The sequence below is a fragment of the Protopterus annectens genome, chromosome 6.part0 (genome assembly GCF_019279795.1).
Source record: "Protopterus annectens isolate FY-2018-M chromosome 6.part0, PAN1.0, whole genome shotgun sequence".
In the NCBI taxonomy this organism is placed as follows: Eukaryota; Metazoa; Chordata; order Ceratodontiformes; family Protopteridae; genus Protopterus; species Protopterus annectens.
The window spans coordinates 460,362,721-460,381,170 of NC_056737.1; the positions used below are offsets into that span (position 1 = coordinate 460,362,721).

The window sequence follows — 18,450 nt, forward strand, 5'->3', positions numbered from 1 at the left end:
TTTGCTGGCTTTTTAAATGAGTTTTGTTTTCACACCTCAAAAGCTTTAATCAGTATGTTTCTCAGTCTGAAGCCAGCTTGGAAGTCCTGTGACTTTTCATAATAGAAATGCAGTCTGTATTCAGAACATAAGTACAAGTAGGTATTGTAATATAAATAAATGTCTTGTGTACTGCTTCATAGCAATGATTTTTTTCTGACATTGCAAATAAGCTACTCCTTCAAATGTAGAACTATGAAATGACACGCACATTAAAGTTAGACGTTTCTGCATATCTGTAAAACGGTCACAAATTAGTTGCATCATATGGTTGTGCCATATTTGCCAATAATTTGCTTGAAAATTATTTTCTTTCAAAGATATATCCCTGTAGTTAAAGGGATTACTAGTGGTGCTGCATTTTTTTGTTGCCATTTGGTTCAAAACAAGCACACATTTAATATATGACTTTAATGACAAACTGTGCAGTGGTGGCTGGTGACTTCAAAGCAGGAGACAGCTGAATGGGTGGGGCCAGTGGGAAGGGGTGTGCCCAACTAGAAAGGGGTGGAGCTATGCTCAAAACCACAACAACTGGAACTTTAATTAAATACGCTGCCCTGGGTGCCAAACCGGCATTATGAGAGTCCAATCAAGCCAAAATGAAGTGTAGAAGAAAAAAATATTTCAATGCATTGGCTACACGACAACTTACTTAACATCTAGATGGAAACACAAAGGTTGTGAGGCATGAAAAAATAAATTGCTTTTTAAATACATTACTGGAATGCCAGTCAAAATCAAGTGTAAAAAAAAAAAAAAAAACAAGTAGCGTTCAGCTTAAACCACTTCTCCTTGCACTGCAGTTCTAATTATAATTTATATTCAGCTTTATAAAATTACCAAGTAACATGCTGAAAGTAGCAATCTTTGTGATACCCCCACTTGTAAAAATGTTTCTTATCCAAAAAAGACCTGCTGCCTGACAACAACTATCTATTTGTTTCATGGAGAACACATGATCAAAGTAAAAAATGAACTGCGAAGAAGAAACACGCTCAAGATAAATTGCTTTAAGTATTACTGCGCAAGTTATGGACCACATATGATTGGCATTCTGTTTAGTTTACGGGTAAAGCCTGCAAAGATAACTGCAAGTCTCCAACAAATGTAATGAGCTTCTGAAAATACTGTAATCCTGTCCTTAATTACAAATACTGCCATATGCATTTCAATACCTAAGACTTGTACGTTATCTAGTTATGTAAATATTCTCTGCATGAGAACAACAAAAAGGCTTTCATTGCTGATAATTCTTTAACAGCATGCTTATTAAAGCTTACTTGCATCTTACAATCTCAGATAAGCTTAAAGCATTGTTACTTAAACTCAGAGCAACAGGCACTAAACAACATTTCCTGAATAATAAGCATAAATCAACAGTATAAAAATATGACAGAAAACCAGAACATTCTGCAAAATCAAGGACAGACCTACTTTGAATTAAAATCAATATATTTAAAAATGTAACTTCAATATAAAAAAATAAGAGATCATTTTCTTACAGAAAATAGGAAAAGGGAAGCTCAGGATGAATACATTTCATTGAAAACACTGGTGTTTTTACTGAATAAAATTAATAGAAAACTGGATTTTGAGCAAATGTTTTCAGCAGTTTGCTGTAACCTTTCTTGCACTTCATTTCTGTGCAATTTGTTTCAAGTACACACGGTTTATATAAGTGAGTTAGGCACTTTATTAATAGCATGCCAAAATATGTAGGTGTATAACAGATTAACAGCCTGTCAAAATCTCAGAAATATTACCCTTGTTACTTTTTCATAAATTACAAACTGCTAGATGTTTTACTGCTTCTCGGCATTACATTCCTGCTTTAGTTGTTTAAGTAAAATGTCCATTAACCATTTAAAACAATTTTATTAAAACTGTATGATAAGGAATACTGCATGATTTGGAGAAATGTTAGATATTCAGAAGTGGAACAGTCTCAACAATGCACACACAGACACACAAAGTGACATACACACAAATGCATATGTGCACACACACACACACACATAATTCTCTATCCCACGTCTTCTGTACCTAGATGGTGGTCTGACTGCAATTTTCCTGAGCACAGTATTCCGTTAACATCAGTTTGGCACATAACTAGCATGACAGCTGTCCACTGCTGAACAAGATAGCACTCATGCTATGTAATCACACAAGCAGTATTCAGTCCAACTAATACTGATAATGCAATACAGAATCCAGCAAGAATCACTTTCTGAAAAACACAATCCCACACATAATCAACACTAGAAAACTGAAAACATGTTAAGCAGGGACGTCACCACCAAATAAACCCGAAAAACACAGCAAACCTTCAAAAAAAACACAAAAAGACCAACATACAGTATATTAACAAGTGCAAGTGCCACAGGCAGACAAACAAATCACTGGAACTGACACAATGCCTTCTAATCACAATTAGTGTCGTTACTGCAAGCAATGGCCAGTACTATTCAACCTGCATATCCATCCTTAACAGATAAAATAATATATATCCAAGATTCACTTGACTTGACAAACACTAAGTGTGAGAGTTTTGCTTCCGCACCCCAAATCATACAGACGTCATCCAAGGCTGCAATAACGCCATAAAAGGGGAAAGACAACACAGCATTCCATTCTGTAAAGTTATAAAGCTTAATCAAGCTCTAATCTGTCCATCTGCATGACTGAGTTTAAAAATGGCTTATACATGCATACTACTTTCATTAATTATTAATAAAGCATCTGCATTGTGAGCCTTTGAGACAACTTCTTAATATGAATACCTTTAGTAATAGTGGCTGCACTGGCTGGTAAACTAACTGGTAACAAGTTCTAAAGAGAACAGAAGTAAAGTTATTTTTGTCGGATCCGATAGTCCCCGAACTCCACAACCGTCTAAACGCACTGTCTGCTACTAACTGTTTTGTGCTGTCTTTTTTCCAGCACGCAAAGCCCGGGAAGAGAGCCGAGAACTAATCAGCAGCATCGAGGCCATCTGCGTCACTTACGTGACTGTGGACATGGCAGTCCGATCCCCTTCCACATTAGCAGTTACAAAACCATAAAGACTTCTGGCCATGACACTCCTCCACTTTGCTCCTTAATCAAGACTGCTTTTACAGCAGTCTGGATCTACAGAAACTATATATTTTTTTAAAAACCCGGAACCCGCTGAGCATGCGTGGTTCGAGTTCGGGGACTCGCAGCTAAGCAGCAGCCAGCCAGTACAACAGTCTTTGTACGTACTACAAACGTAAATATTTTATTTTTTAAAATGTTCTTTTTTCTTCTTCTTTCCACAGCGGGGGGGCTGCAGTCCGATGGCACAAGCCGCCACTGAAACTATGTAGGTATCAGATTCCTATCTGTGGTATTGCAACATGTGAAGTAAAAAATATTTCGGAAATGATTTTTTTGTCATTTTAATTTTCATAGCAAAGAAACAGTTTTGCAAAGTGAATAAAAGTCAAAGTACAACCATTTGTCTTTTAAAACTAGCTCTGTGTAATACTTTATGTAGCTGACTATCCAAGAGTGTTTTGTCCTGAAAATTTTGAAAGCTAAGCTTTTACAGATTTGCAAATCACAGCATTTCCAGATGGATAGCATTTACTTGTGCTCATGATGACTAATATGAAAGCTGTCAGAAGCATAAATGTGTTTGTTATAACATCTATTAAAAAACAAATCTGTGTACTTTTGTATAAAATGGAGTTTTCCCTAGTTTAAATGGGTCTGGTGGAAATCGTGAAAACACGTTCAATTTAAAGTGTAAGATGATGTTCCAGACAGTGCCTTTGGGGATAGGAACACCATGTGACATGTTATTGCTGCATTTCCCATTATTCTCCTGTTTTCTTTGTACTGTATCAAACCATTTTAGAGCGAGATCAGAGCTACTCAAATGTTGTCTAAGAGAGAAGCTATCTTCTGTTAAGTCATCTTGGCTAAAGCACAGTAGAAATAAATGTTGACTGATAGAGGTAGGTAAATCTGTATATGTAGATGTGTTCAAAAAGCTTTATGTGGATTTTTAAAATTGTTTTCCAGTTTAGATATCCACATTAGTTTTTAAAAGTTGCAAATAAATAATTTTCTTTAAAGTATTGACATTTATTTGGCCTTTCTGTAGATACTTGTTACTTTTAAGTTACAAACGTTGTTTCCACACTTCCATTCTGTTGTCATTCCTTTAGTCTTTATTCTTTCTCATATCATCATTAATGACAGCTTCATCTCTTAGGAGTGACCATCACTTCCTTTCACTGGACTCATGCCTTTGAGTAGGGTTTTAAAACAGCGTTCCTCTGGGAGGTTGTACTAGAAAATGTACTGACTATTCTCACCAATTCACCTGCGTGGTTTGGGGTGGGGTAGTCCTTTGTTCTACATGGCGTAAAACAGGTGTGGAGTGACATTATGGTGTGTCATGCCTGTGTTCTCATTGTCTCATGAATCCTGTATTTTTGATCTACTTGCTCTGTGAACCAGATGCACTAACATTTTCTAATCTCCATGTCATAACAGTCATTGCTGGACTTAATCGCCTTCCCAAAAGAAAAAGTAAATAAATAAATGTGTGTACCCTTACAGCATCATCTGTGGAATCTGAGAGTTTAAGTTGCAGTCTGAGAGAATGTGGTTATATATGCAAAGAGTGGAAGAATTAAAACTACAAAAGCGTTTCAATTTTAGTGAGCATGTGTGCCTGCCTGTAATCACAGGAAAACCAGTGCTTATACTGTGCTCAAATGCAGTATATGTTATTTACTTCAAGATTATTTACAGACTGCATGCTTTACTTGAGATTACTAAGAAAGTTACAGGAGATATTTTTTTCTAGGCATTCCAGGCTGCTGACAACAGATCACAGACAGAGCAGGCAGATGATTTGCTTAAACAACTGGCTGAAGAAACTGCATTAGATCAGAATTATGAAGCAGGAGCAGAGGCACAAGGTATGGTCAGAGAATGTTTGAAAACCATACAGAATTTAGCAGTTTCTTCACATAACATGATAGATTTGTGCAAATTAAATGTGATGTACTCAGGCAAGCAACCATAATGAAGTGTTTGATTTGGGTAAGACAATTAAAAATGAGGGTCTAATAATCCTATAGACCAAGAAACTCCTTTAAAAACAAAGAAACTCCATTTTTGCTTTATTTTATATACTCCTTTGTCCTTCTTGTAATGATTGCTGTAGTTCCATCTTATTCTTATGTTTTTGCTCATTCATTAATCTTGAGCCATGTTGTTGGCTGCTTTTACTTTCTGCATGCGTCCTACTTATAGCAATGGATATTTGCATTGTGCTTTAGGTTCCTCAGTCTGTGTTCCATCAGTTTCTCCCTCACCTTCCCATTTATTTTCCCTTTGTAGTATACTGAGGACAAATGTCTAAATTGTAACTTACTTAATGCATTTAATTCATATTACCATGTGTAGCACCTGTGGGAGAAGCAATACTTTGATAAGAACTTAATAAATGTGTATTTTGCACTTGTAGACCATTTGGCTTAGTTAACATTGTATTTATTTTTTCTTTCCTGGATTTCTAGTAGGATCCTTCTGATTTCTGTTATGGAAAATGAGATGCTCACCTCTGGCATTGAGGAGAGCTGCATTAATCTTTGTTCTTGTGTATAATACTGTTTTCCTGATGGCATCTCATTGTGCCATGTAGTTGGTGTAGCAGTATTATAATTTTTTTTATTTATTGTTTGGGCAATGTGTCATGGCCAGCAGCAAATCTAATGAGAATTACTTTCTAGATGTAGACTTTCTTTACATGTATCATCACACATTTTTCATTAAATACTGTTTATGGTTACCTTGTCCCCTCCCCATTGATTTTTACTCATTTCCCTGCTGATTATCAAGCTGTCTCCAATCAGGTTTAGCCCATTCATTTTCCCCTAGAAGAGACATTTGTACCATATGGAGGCAAGAGCCACACCTGAGTAGCGATCATAAGGCAGCCATGAGGCTTGTTTGTAACCTTGTCAACATCCCAGCAGAGGAGGGCATATGTTATGGCCCTAACCATGCCTTGCAACCTCTTAGCATAAGAAATCTGGACAAAGACAGAAATAATGAAGGGAAAATGCAAAAATATAGGAGCAGATTTTAAAAATGAGGCTTATAAATTTGGAAAATTGCTAGAATAGGTTTTGTGTTAACATGCATTTTCTGAAAGATATAAAGTGTGAAACTCAAATATCTGTCATTATTTAGTGAATTCAATCCTCACTGATTTGCCAGAAACCCACACATTCTTTGAGGAAGAGACCAAAAATATGAGGCAAAAATCTGGACTTTTGGGAGATATGCCCCTTGTGGTGACATGAGCATCTGCATTGCTGCAAGTGCTGCCTCTGCCCCATAGCCCTGTTTTCACTTTTTTGTCTGTTGTAGGAAGGGTTGACGTCACCGACTTGTGTGACTGGATTCATAATTATTCATCAGGACTATTCTTCAACAGACAAATGCATGAGCATATTCACTGGAAACCACTTTCAGAGAACATGATTTCAAGCTTTTTTGGAGGGGGAAGTGCCCTGTACACCCCCGCGTGGAGTAATATCACTGACAACACCCCCTAGCTTATATATATCAACTCTATGGTTGCACTACAGTGGATAAAGTACAACACCTCCTGTTCCTTAAAGTGGCTTTCACAGAAAAAGCCACACTGCTCCTATTGAAGAAAAGTCTTTCGACTAATATTCACGTTCCTGTGTGGACACAGTGCACATCTTCCTTGTATTTGCTCATTGCTACAGATATGCCTCCTTCTCTTGGAACATCAGAGAACCAGCTTAGAGCTACCTCTGTCCTCCCCAGGATGGGTACACCCATCCTCTTTGCCAGCTGTGTCAAGTGCCTGACCTACTTCTCAACCCTGTGTCATTTGAGGTATATTCAGGGCTTTATCCCTCTGTGCCACAGGCTAGATGCTGCTTGATTAGAACAACCACTTACCTGCTGCAGGTGATTTCATCTGCAAGAGTTAATAGTTGCAGCCTTTATTGTGTATAGTAACCTTTTCCTAGCAGAGCTTGTGTGTTCTCTTCCTGTCTTTTCACTTGATGTGTACCCATTTTGCAAATTGTCAGCTTCATTATACATTGTCCTCCAGCTTTTACACTAGTTTAGTGCCTACATTCCATGCAGGCAGCACCCTGGAGGAAAGGTCTGACTTGTCAGATGTTCAAAGATCTGGAGCTGTTTTTTCATACAGTTTTATTCCGTTTTATTCCTTTGCAAACCTTTTTTATTATGAGAAAGCATTCATGAAGAGGGCATACAGGTTCTGAAAAACTGGACACATAGCTTTGTATCCCCAGTCTCACACTGCCTCTGTAATATTAATACAAATGTTAGTTTTATGTAGTAGCAATTCACACTCACAGTGCCATCTGAGTAAAACATGGAAAATATGAATTGCTAGGTGGGTGTGTCATTGTTTAAAATCAGAAAATGCTGTCATTAATCCTTTATGCATACAGGCCACTGCTAACTATCTGATGTCCTTCAAGGATGCATCTGCAGTCCTTACAAATGGGTTGTCCTGTCGTCAGGCAGCCCTTCGGTCGGCCGGATTCCAAAGTCTGGGTCTGGCCTCGGCTGGTGTCGCACTTCACCCGACGTCATAGCTGCAGTTATTCGGGTATAAAGGCATCAGCCGACGCCATTTTCCTCAGTCTTTCTTCCCACATGGCGCCCGAAGCAGAAGCTGTTCGCAAGTGCCGGTCGGTCAGAACCAGAGATTACTACTACCGAAAACTACTTTGAAGACTTCTAAAAAGCTAAGTACCCTGTTGGGGACTCTTTCTTGCCTCAGCCGATGTCAGAAAAAGTGAATAACTGTTTAACTTGTGGGAAACAAATACCTCATAAAGATTTCCACTCTTACTGCTTACCTTGTCTAGGCCCAGACCACGACGTCGCAGCTTGTCTAGCCTGTGCTTCTTTTAACCGGCGGACGCTTAGACGTCGGTCGGAGTTTGCTGAGGAGTTTTTCGGCTCCGATTTTGCTTATATTATGCCGTCGGATCCTCTGACTTCGCAAATATCTAAAAAACGCAAGGAAAAGGACCGACACTCGTGGTCCGCGGTTTCGTCCGAAACCGCGGTTAAGCCAACCGCGAGTGTCTCGGTTTCGGCTGAAACCGAGCAAGCGGTTCCTCCTTCAGCCGAAAACTTTCCTCCTGCCGAGGCCTCTTCTAACCTCGTGGAATCGGCTTCTGATATCCCACCTACTGTTACAGTTTCTCAGGAATTATCAGACACTATTCCCTTGGATATTTCAACCCCTGCACGTGGAGCTGCTAGGCCTCCTGCAGCCATGTCCATTAAGGCCTTTGCCAGGGCTAAAGCAGCTAAAGCTACTAAATCTGTGCCTGCTAAGCCCCCCTCTCACAGGCCTAGCTCTAGTTCACAAATGCTTAGTTTAGCAGAGGATCTCATTTCTTTAATCCGAGGATCCCAACCTCAACCAGACAGGGCCTCTCACCCGCCTCCAGAGAAGAGGCCTAGAGCAGAGCTCCCTGAGCCAGTGTCTACAGATGATTCCTCTGATGACTCAAATGATTCAGACCCTCCAGAGGCCCCATACTCCCCTTATGAAGACTCTGATGGTGAAGAGTCCATTCCTTCTGCCTCTCCGCCTGAGGAATTTTCCTTTGGGGAAACCCTGCATGCTATGAGGGAACAATTTCAGTGGCAGGGCCAGGATTTTTCAGATTCCAGAAAAAGGCTTAGAACTTTTCTGCATTTACCACAACATAGGCCTTTAGCCATACCTCCAGTTCTTTCTGTTGTAGATGATGCATTTAATGATGCTTGTACTGCTCCTGATTCTCTGCCTCCGGCCCCTGTTAAGCCCGATAGATACTACAGGGTCCCGGACACACATTACCACTTGTATAAGGCTCCCTTGCAGATCCAGAGACTATCTCCCAAGGACCTAAGGCTGTAGCAGCCACCTCTGCCAAAACCCCTCCCTCTGAAAGGGAATCCAGATCCTTAGAGATGGGGTAAAAGTTTACGCTTCTGCTACTCTTCCAGCTAGGCCCTTGAACTGTCAATTTCACATGATGCAGTATCAAGAATTTTGCTAGATCAGTTAACCAAAAAGTGTCCTCAGATGAAACAGTAGACAAAAAATATGTGCAGGAAATGGTACATAACATTCAACAAGTCAGTAACCATTCCCTAAAATGCGGCTATGATGCACTGGAGGCTTCCTTTAGATCAGCCATGACTGGCACAGTCATCAGAAGGCATGCATGGCTAAAAGAACAGGCCTTACCAGACCATGTCAAATCAAAACTATTAGATGCTCCTATGGATAAAATCAATTTGTTTGGCTCTCCTGCACAACAAGTGCTGAAGAAGATGGAAGAGAAGGCAAAATCTGTCCAAACAGTAAAAGATTTCTTACAGGTCCAACCTCCGAGGTTTAGCAGGAATTGGCCCTCCAAGAATTGGTCCTTTCCAGACTCCTCCAGAACTCAGAGAGGCAGGAATAGGCGTTCAAGAGGCAGAAGCCAATCCAGGGGTGCTTACAGAGGACGTCAGTGGCAGGGCAACAACCAGCGAGGCACAGCCACAGACACAGCCACCACCACAACGACAGGTCAATCACAGTGACTTGGCTCTAGTACCGCCTACCAGGGAACAACTGCAAGCACCCTTAGGCGGGAAGCTAGCCTTATTTACAACAAACTGGCATTACATCACAAGAGACAAGTGGATTTTACAGATAATAGACCAAGGTTACAGGTTTCACTTCCATACTCTACCAGGGAAGAGAGGAATGCCAAACCTACCTCCAAATCAAAAGACAGAAGCACTAAAACAAATATCCCAATTATTAAGGATGAGAGCTGTAGAAAAGGTACCATCTATGGAACAAGGACAAGGATTTTACTCCAGACTCTTCCTGGTACCAAGAAAAGAAAACCAATGGAGACCTATTCTCGACCTGTCCGCTTTAAACACATACCTCATTGTTCCAAAATTCAAAATGCTGACCCTACAGCAGCTTCTTCCCATGCTGGGCAAGGAGTCTTGGCTGGTAACTCTAGATCTCAAGGAGGCATACCTGCATGTCCCCATACAACCAAATTGCAGAAGATACCTCAGATTTCTTGCAGGATCAGAGCATTATCAATTCTCAGCATTGCCCTTTGGCTTATCTACTGCGCCCAGAGTATTCACGAAATGCCTGGCATCAGTAATTGCTCATTGCAGGCTTCAGGGAATTCAGATTTATCCTTACCTGGACGACTGCCTGTTACAAGCGGACAACAAAAACAAATTAACAAAAGATTTGGAAAGGGTCATTCATCTACTACAAGCCCTGGGATACACAGTCAATATAAAAAAGTCAAGGCTGATACCATCCCAAAGGATAACCTTCTTGGGTGCAGATTTGGACACATCAAAACAAATGGCATTCCTGACAGTAGGAAAACAGGAGCAACTCCTCTCTACTTCATGCCATTAACAAAGCAGAACCAGCTAACAGCAAGAAAAGTCCTGCAAGCTCGGTTACATGGCATCCTGCATAATATTGATTCCACATGCCAGACTACATATGAGGAAGTTACAGTGGTACCTAAGGAATTTATGGTCTCAGCACAAGCACAGCCTAGAAACCCAGATTCCAATAATTCCATGCCTGAAACAAGAATTCCAATGGTGGGCTCAGGCCTGTCAATCAAACAAGGGACTGCCGTTCCACAGCACTCAACCAAGCCAGACCATCACAACAGATGCCTCAGACCTCGGTTGGGGGGCGCACATGCTGGACAAGTGCATACAAGGCTTATGGACTCAAGACCAGCTGCACCTACACATAAATCAAAAGGAAATGCTGGCAGTAAAACTGGCAATTCAGGCATTCAGACCATTTCTTCGACAGGGTCAACTGCTGATAAGGACGGACAACACCACAGTTATGTGGTACATCAACAAACAGGGAGGCACACATTCATACCCTCTATGCCGGATGGCAATGGACCTCTGGAATGTGGCACTGAGCTTCAACATTCAGCTTCAAGCAATTTTGTGCCAGGAAAAGAAAATATACTAGCAGACATCCTAAGCAGAACTACCACGGATGCCCACAAATGGATGCTGCATCCGGACATCTTCAAAACCATTACAGGGAAATGGGGACTACCAGAAATAGACTTATTTGCATCCCCACACAATCACCAACTGAAAAAATTCTGCACAAGGACGTACCACCCACTTGCTTGGAAAGTGGACTCCCTATCTTTCAGTTGGAAAAACCTGACAGCATATGCATTCCCACCTCTTCCTTTGATGCACAAGGTGCTATTGAAGATCAAAGAAGACCGTCCAAGGATCATCCTGATGCTCCAGTCTGGCCAAGGCAACATTGGTACCCATTACTGAGGAGCATGTCTCGGGAACAAATATGGCCTCTGCCCTTAGTTCCCTTGCTGTTAACACAGAACAACTTCAAAACCCTGCATCCAAACCTGAAAACACTGCAGATGGCTGCCTGGAACATTGCATAAGACCAAATAACCCAGATTTATCTCAAAGGGTTAAAGACATTATCTTGGAGGCTCGCAGACCCTCAGCAAGAAAAAATTATTCAGCAAAATGGAAAAGATATCTCATTTGGTGTACTGCAAAAGGAGAGAATGTGTCACTGGTAAACATAGCTAACATCCTGGAATACTTGGCAGAGCTCTTCCACAACGGCCTGTCCTATTCTTCCATTAAGATTCATGCATCAGCTATTTCAGCAGAATACAACTTGGATCCTCCAGTCTTCTCACATCCTCTGCTCAGGCAGTTTCTGAGAGGGATTAAAAATGTAAAGCCACCTAGGAAGCCACCATTGCCAGCATGGGACTTGAACTTTGTGCTAGAAAAGTTGACACTCCCTCCTTTCGAGCCAGCAGCAACAGCAGAATTACAGTACTTATCATGGAAAACTGCTTTCCTGCTTGCAATCACTTCAGCAAGAAGGGTATCTGAGCTACAGGCATTAATGGCAGTACAGCCCTTCCTGATCTTCCATCAAGATAGAGTGTCCATGAGAACTAATCCTTCTTTTATGCCAAAGGTGGTCTCCAGGGTATCTTTAAATCAAGCTATCCACCTACCAACATTCTTCCCCAACCCACAGAACAGGGGAGAAAGACTGTTGCATACCTTGGATGTACATAGACAATTACGCTACTACCTGGACAGGACCAAGAGCAATAGAAAGACTGACCAGCTACTGGTAGCATATCGACAGGAATGGAAGGAAAAGCAATTTCAAAACAGACAATCTCTAAGTGGATAGGAAATTGCATTAGATTTTGTTACTCCTACCATGGGAAGAAAACTCCAGAAAACATCAGGCCTCACTCTACAAGGGTTACAGCCACTACCACAGCTTTCTTATGAGGAGTGGCTACCAAGGACATTTTAGAGGCTGCTACTTGGAGCTCCGTGCATACATTTGCCAAGCATTATAATTTACCTTTATACTCCAGATCCCGAGCAGGTTTTGCCACTGCTGTTTTGCAAGGGATCTTAACTACACCATAATCTTATTTCTCCCCCTCCCCCAGTTTGGCTATGGTATTCTACCCATTTGTAAGGACTGCAGATGCATCCTTGAAGGACATAGTACAGTTTTGTACCTACCATAAATGTAGATGTCCGATAGGCATGCATCTGCAGTCAGGATTACCCACCCTCCTTCCCTCTGTGGTACTCCTAGGGTATTTGCCCATCTTGTAGCTAGCTGGGGAATCTATTATGGTGTATTTGTTTGTATATATGTACATACATGCTTATTTTTTGTTTGCTCTCTACTATTTGGAACCATTTGCATTTATCCTAATTTAGCCTTCCTAGAGGGCACCTGGCATCTGGGGCAAGAAACACTGAGGAAAATGACGTCGGCTGATGCCTTTATACCCGAAGAACTGCAGCTATGACGTCGGGTGAAGTGCGACACCAGCCGAGGCCAGACCCAGACTTTGGAATCCGGCCGACCGAAGGGCTGCCTGACGACAGGACAACCCATTTGTAAGGACTGCAGATGCATGCCTATCGGACATCTACATTTATGGTAGGTACAAAACTGTACTTTTTATGTATTATGTCAGGCATGTTTTTGTCAACCAGAGGAGAAGTTGTGGACAATAGTAAAAAGTTGAAGGAATTTTTCTGGGAGAGGAAAAGGGCAAGGGTTAAGTGCGTAAAGCTGATCCTTCCAATAGAATAAAGTGATTTAAGAATACCTGACTTAAGTGGATATTTTAGAGCTACACAGGGCTCATATGCATAACACAAGCAGAAATTTATAATTCAAAGTGGAAAAGGATGATGATGAAGTAGGGAAAACTTCAAGAAATCGAGAGAGTGATTTTGGATGCAGATCCTAAAGGAGAATAATAACAGCCATACAGAATATTATATTCGCAAAGTAGTATAAAGTATTATAAGAAATAATCCAGCAGAAGAATGGTCAAAGGAGATTTTGCTGATAGAAATGACTGCAAGAGAAGAGGCAAGGGGGGGTCTGGAATTTACTGGAGAAAACTGGCAAAGGAGCCAAGGTATTGGGAGCAAATAACTAGAGAGGAAAAGGCAATAGAATGGGATGAGGCCAAGAAGATAGATTTTTAGACTGTAGGCTAGATACTGACTTCCCTAACAGGGATTGATGTCAGATTATAGTTAGAGAGAGGGACAGGGGAATCCTAAGTGAAAGACCCACTCTGGGTAGAGGTTTTTGTTTAATCTAGAATAGAAGCTGCTGTTAAAAAAGGATAATTAGTAGGGCATATAAAATATTGTGCAATAACTATAAGACTCACTTATTGGAGTTTAGAAAAGATTGGGAAGAGAGAGACTGGAAAAGGACTTTACAAAGGAACAATGGGGAGACCTATGTATGGTTCCTAAATATGCAACAAAGTCTAGGTTTAGAATCTTTGCTTGGAAGTGTTTGTTTGCATAGGTATTTTTGTACCCCAAGCAGACTTCAAAGAATTGTTCCTCATTTATACGGCAGAAGTTGCAGGTGTGATGAGGAAGAAAGAGGCAAACATATGTTTTGGGAGTGTAATGAGTTGGCAGATTTCAAAAATTCCACACAGAGTACTCCGTTAGAAATATTGAGTGAGCAAATAGGTGTAACTAAGAAAGTGATTCTTTTGACCTGGGCCACCGGATCTGAATTTTCCAAAAGTAGTAAGGCCTTGTTAAGTTTAATTCTGGTGGTTGCCAAAAAAGCAATTACTAGAAGGTGGAAATCAAAGTCTAAATCAACTGTATTTGAAGTACTGAATATTGTAACAGAGATAAAAGAACTGTAGGATGGATCTTTAGAAAAGGGAAGCAGAAAATTACATAGAAGTAAATGGAAATTGTGAGAGCAATACATGCAGAATAATGTTCAGGAGGAGGAGAAGGTGGACTAAGGTTTAAGGAAAGCCAGGAATTGAGCAATTTATTTAACAAGAGTGGTGATTTCTGTAAAAAAGAACATATGTATAATGTGTGTAAGTGGAAACATGTTGATATGGTTTGTTTGATATAAATATGTATTTGCTTATATCTTAAGTGATAATTTATTAAAGGTGTTAAGCAAAGTAAACTCAGAAGCAAAGACATTTGAAGTTCTAACAGTAGCCTATTGTATGTGTTACACATTTTTAAGGTGGTATCAAAATCAAAAACTGTTACAAGGAAATCCTGTAGAGAAGTGGAAGAGATCTTTTTTTGCTTAGTATATGTCACAAGGCATAGATTCCTTACATTTCCCACTCCAAGATTACTGAATTATTAAAACTGTTTATTTTAATGCAGCTTGACATAGTTATTCACTAAAGTCCATGTATCACCAGTTTTTGCTTGTTTACCAGTCATCCACAGGTTGTAGCACATCCAGCATTTAAAGTTTGACTTAAAGGAGTTGCACTTTTAAGGCCACCCCTTAAGAGGCATTTTCTCCAGTGTGGAAAATTTGACTTTATCACCTTTTGTCTTTCCTCATATCAGTTACATCTGGATGAAAATGTTCAGCATTATTAGCCCTAGTGTGTAAATCTCTCTTTTTTTTTTTTTTTTTTTAATAATGATAGTATTAAAATCCCCCTTTCATATCCACAGTAGAGACAGCTATAGTCAGTCTGTTCAACAGCCAGCCTTATTTGCAACAATCAGAATCATGGAGAAAGTAATTTATGTTTGATGGATTTATAAAATTTGCTGTGTCTTAATTTTTTAAAGAAAGGTACAGAAGGCCTTGTAATTAAAAAGTGGGTCTTGTGTAAATTAATGGCTAATTGCATTGACTGTTGCAACAAATATAGTGAAACTTTACAATGTTAAATAGGCACGCATTTTACTAGAGCAGCATCACCAGCATATTTAAGAATTGTTTTTGCATGATACATTTTAGTAGCTGTCTCTGATCTACCATACACGCTTTCACTAAAAGCTGCAAGTTGGATAGAAAGTGTGCAAGTAGGACAAGATTTGGCTTGACTGTGCTTCAGAGGATTCTTTAACTCTCTCTCATTTGTGGAGTATAATAATTTCTGTTATTAATCTATCCAAATGTTATGGTTTATTGTTAGAGTAACTGTCCCTGAAGAAGACTACAGTTGAATGCATGTGTACTTACCATAATGGCAGATGTTTGAGGAATTGTCACCGTTAACAGTAAGTCTACCATTCCCCATTTCCCTTGAAGCATTTTGTATCATAACTGTAAGTTTTTAGTTTTTAGTTTACTTTTGCTTTTATTGTGGTATATTTTAGTAATTTCTTCTCCTCCTCCTGAACATTATTCTGCATGTATTGTTCTCCCAATTCTCTGTGGTGAATAAATGATTCGAAGAACAGAGGAAGATACCTCTTTTTATGTAACTGCCTCATGTATCTACTGAAGTTCAGTGGAAAACTGTCATGAAACCAATGTAAGCCTTCACTGTGAGTAATAGAGTGCTGTTTAAAGGCGTCTATATTATATATTACATAATCAAACTTTTAAAAGTTCAAATGTCATATGGTCGACACCATATGATCGAACTTTTAAAACTTTGGTTTATTTTTTTTAATTAAATTTTCAAAGAAAAACCTACCTGAATGGTTTTAGCAGGGGAGCAAGCCCCCCTGCACCCCCCACATTCCCCCACTCTTTAAATATACCAACTCCAAGATCGCACTACATTGCTGAAAAGGGAAATCTTCCCATTCCACACTGTATGGAGATCTCCGTTGAAACGTTCGAACTTTTAAAAGTTCGATCATATGGTGTCGACCATATGACGGTCGAACTTTTAAGAGTTCGACAACATGATATAGACCCGTTTAAAGCTCTGACTAGGATGCAGACAAGGTAGGTGAGTTAAAATCCATATGCTATCATTCACTACTATGGTCGTCACACTTTGGAGATCTGCTGTTAAGGTAACTAAATCTATGTAACATATGCAGTTTTTAAAGTTTATGAAGAGACACTTGTGATTGTGATATAATTTTTTTTTATACTTGTGATGTAATATTGAGATGCTCAGCATACTCTGTCTTTCAGCAGTGCATAATCAAGTACAAGTAGCAGACTGTGTGAGCAAACAGTTTTGGCTTGCATATGTTGTTTGCACCAGTGATTTTTCAGGATATTTGACAGATGTGTAGCATGCGAGAAATGAACTTGTTCATGTGGCACATTTCCACAGTCATCTGCATACATTTGCTCCATATTCCTCATGAAATGCTTTGAAGAGTAGAGACCTGATTCTGTTAAAATCAGCTTTACACTTTTCCTTCTGTTTGGAAACATTTAGATGAAACAAAGCAGACCCAGCTTCATTATTATATTTCCTTAACAAAGAAAGGCATGGTTCTCTCTTGCTGAAGCTGTTTATTCTTCCTGTATGGCGCTTACCTTCGTGCAAGTCCTTGCTAATTCAGCAGCCTAGTAGAGTTTGCAGGTTGGGAGGAATTAGCAAGAGAGCAACCATAGCTGCACAGTCAGGCAAGTTGTTGATTATGTAATTGAGGTCCTAGCCACTGCATGCATGCAGCTAGCCTTTCTCTATTTGTGAATAATGCAGAGATGCCTCTCGGACCTGCCTTTAAACCTGGCTTGACTTTCGTTAAGAGTCTTGGCCTTCAATAGGATTGTGATAATGGCACAACTTTATCCATACCCCTAAAGAGAGAAGAGCAGACATAATCTCAGCATTCCCGTTTTCTCCAGTGCCTGCTTCAGCAGGTGCCCGAACTGCTCGTCTTATTTCACCTCATAGCTTAAGGTTTATCACTGTGTAGCAAGAGAGCTAGGTAATTTTCCTTTTCCTTCCTGGTGACAGTATATACTTATTGCTTTAAATCATGAACTGGAAACCTGACTAGCTTCATACTTTGTACTTTCCCTGGATTTATTTTGTAAAAGTACATAACTTAAGTATAGTATGTATTCCATTATATCCCATAATCATGTGTGACAAACTTCAGCTATCGCATCCCAAGTCAGCCCCTTGTGCAGTCTCTTTATATCTACTCTCACGTTATTACTTTTGATTTTTTTTTTAAACTGCATTAAAGGCATATGCCGTTATAACATATTTTAAAGTTTTAACAATCTAGTGTAGATGTCCTTTCTTGATCACTGTTATAGAATTAATAACTTATAGGAAGTATCCTGCCAAGGATGCTGTACATCAACCAGTATAACAAAGCCGGGGTGCCTTCCTCTATTACCATATGTCTAGCGTATGCCCAAAGCAGGTGACAGCTAAACATTACACAAGGGATGTACAGATCTGAAAAAACACTAAATTTTTGTGCTGCCAGCCTGAATAATAAACCTGCTCTTACACTTTTGTCTGTCAATTATACAGCTTGTTCCAGTTTTAATTGCTTGAACAGATAAGTATCCCTGTTGGGGAACTTTCCTTTTTTGACAAGAATATTGGGCCAGATTCATTAATGTCTACACTAAGTGTACACACTCTGTAGTCACCATTATCCCTGCCACATGTTTTTCTTTTGTTTTCTGGTCACTCAAAGATTACACTAAGTGTACATATAGTTTACACATTGTGGTAATCTTTCTGAATCTGTCTAGATATTTAAGGTTGCAAGAAAATCAGTAGGAAAACTAAATTTAGGAGGAAGAAGGTGTGAGTTATACTTGTGTTGTCTGTTCATTCAGAACGGTGTACATTTAGGGTAGGCATTAATAAATCCCAGGGATTTTCTTTTTCATGTCAGCCAGAAGGGGAAAATATGATTGTAGGAGGCAAACTTCATACAGGGACAGTTAGACCAAGTGTTTATTTTGTTTAGGATACAGTTACCAGTATAAAGAGTGTTCAGTCTGCCAGTAATTTGTTCCTTAACCAC

At 39.7% G+C, this 18,450-nt stretch overlaps 1 protein-coding gene across 3 annotated transcripts in view; it reads left to right on the forward strand.

Moving 5' to 3' along the window:
- Window positions 1–18,450, forward strand: part of ZFYVE19 (zinc finger FYVE-type containing 19) — a 641,592-nt gene that overhangs the window by 323,376 nt on the left and 299,766 nt on the right. For all 3 annotated transcript variants that reach the window (XM_044074191.1, XM_044074190.1, XM_044074192.1), the window contains exon 7: window positions 4,883–4,997. In XM_044074191.1, coding sequence (XP_043930126.1) covers window positions 4,883–4,997 — 115 coding nt within the window. The remainder of the gene's footprint in view (window positions 1–4,882; window positions 4,998–18,450) is intronic.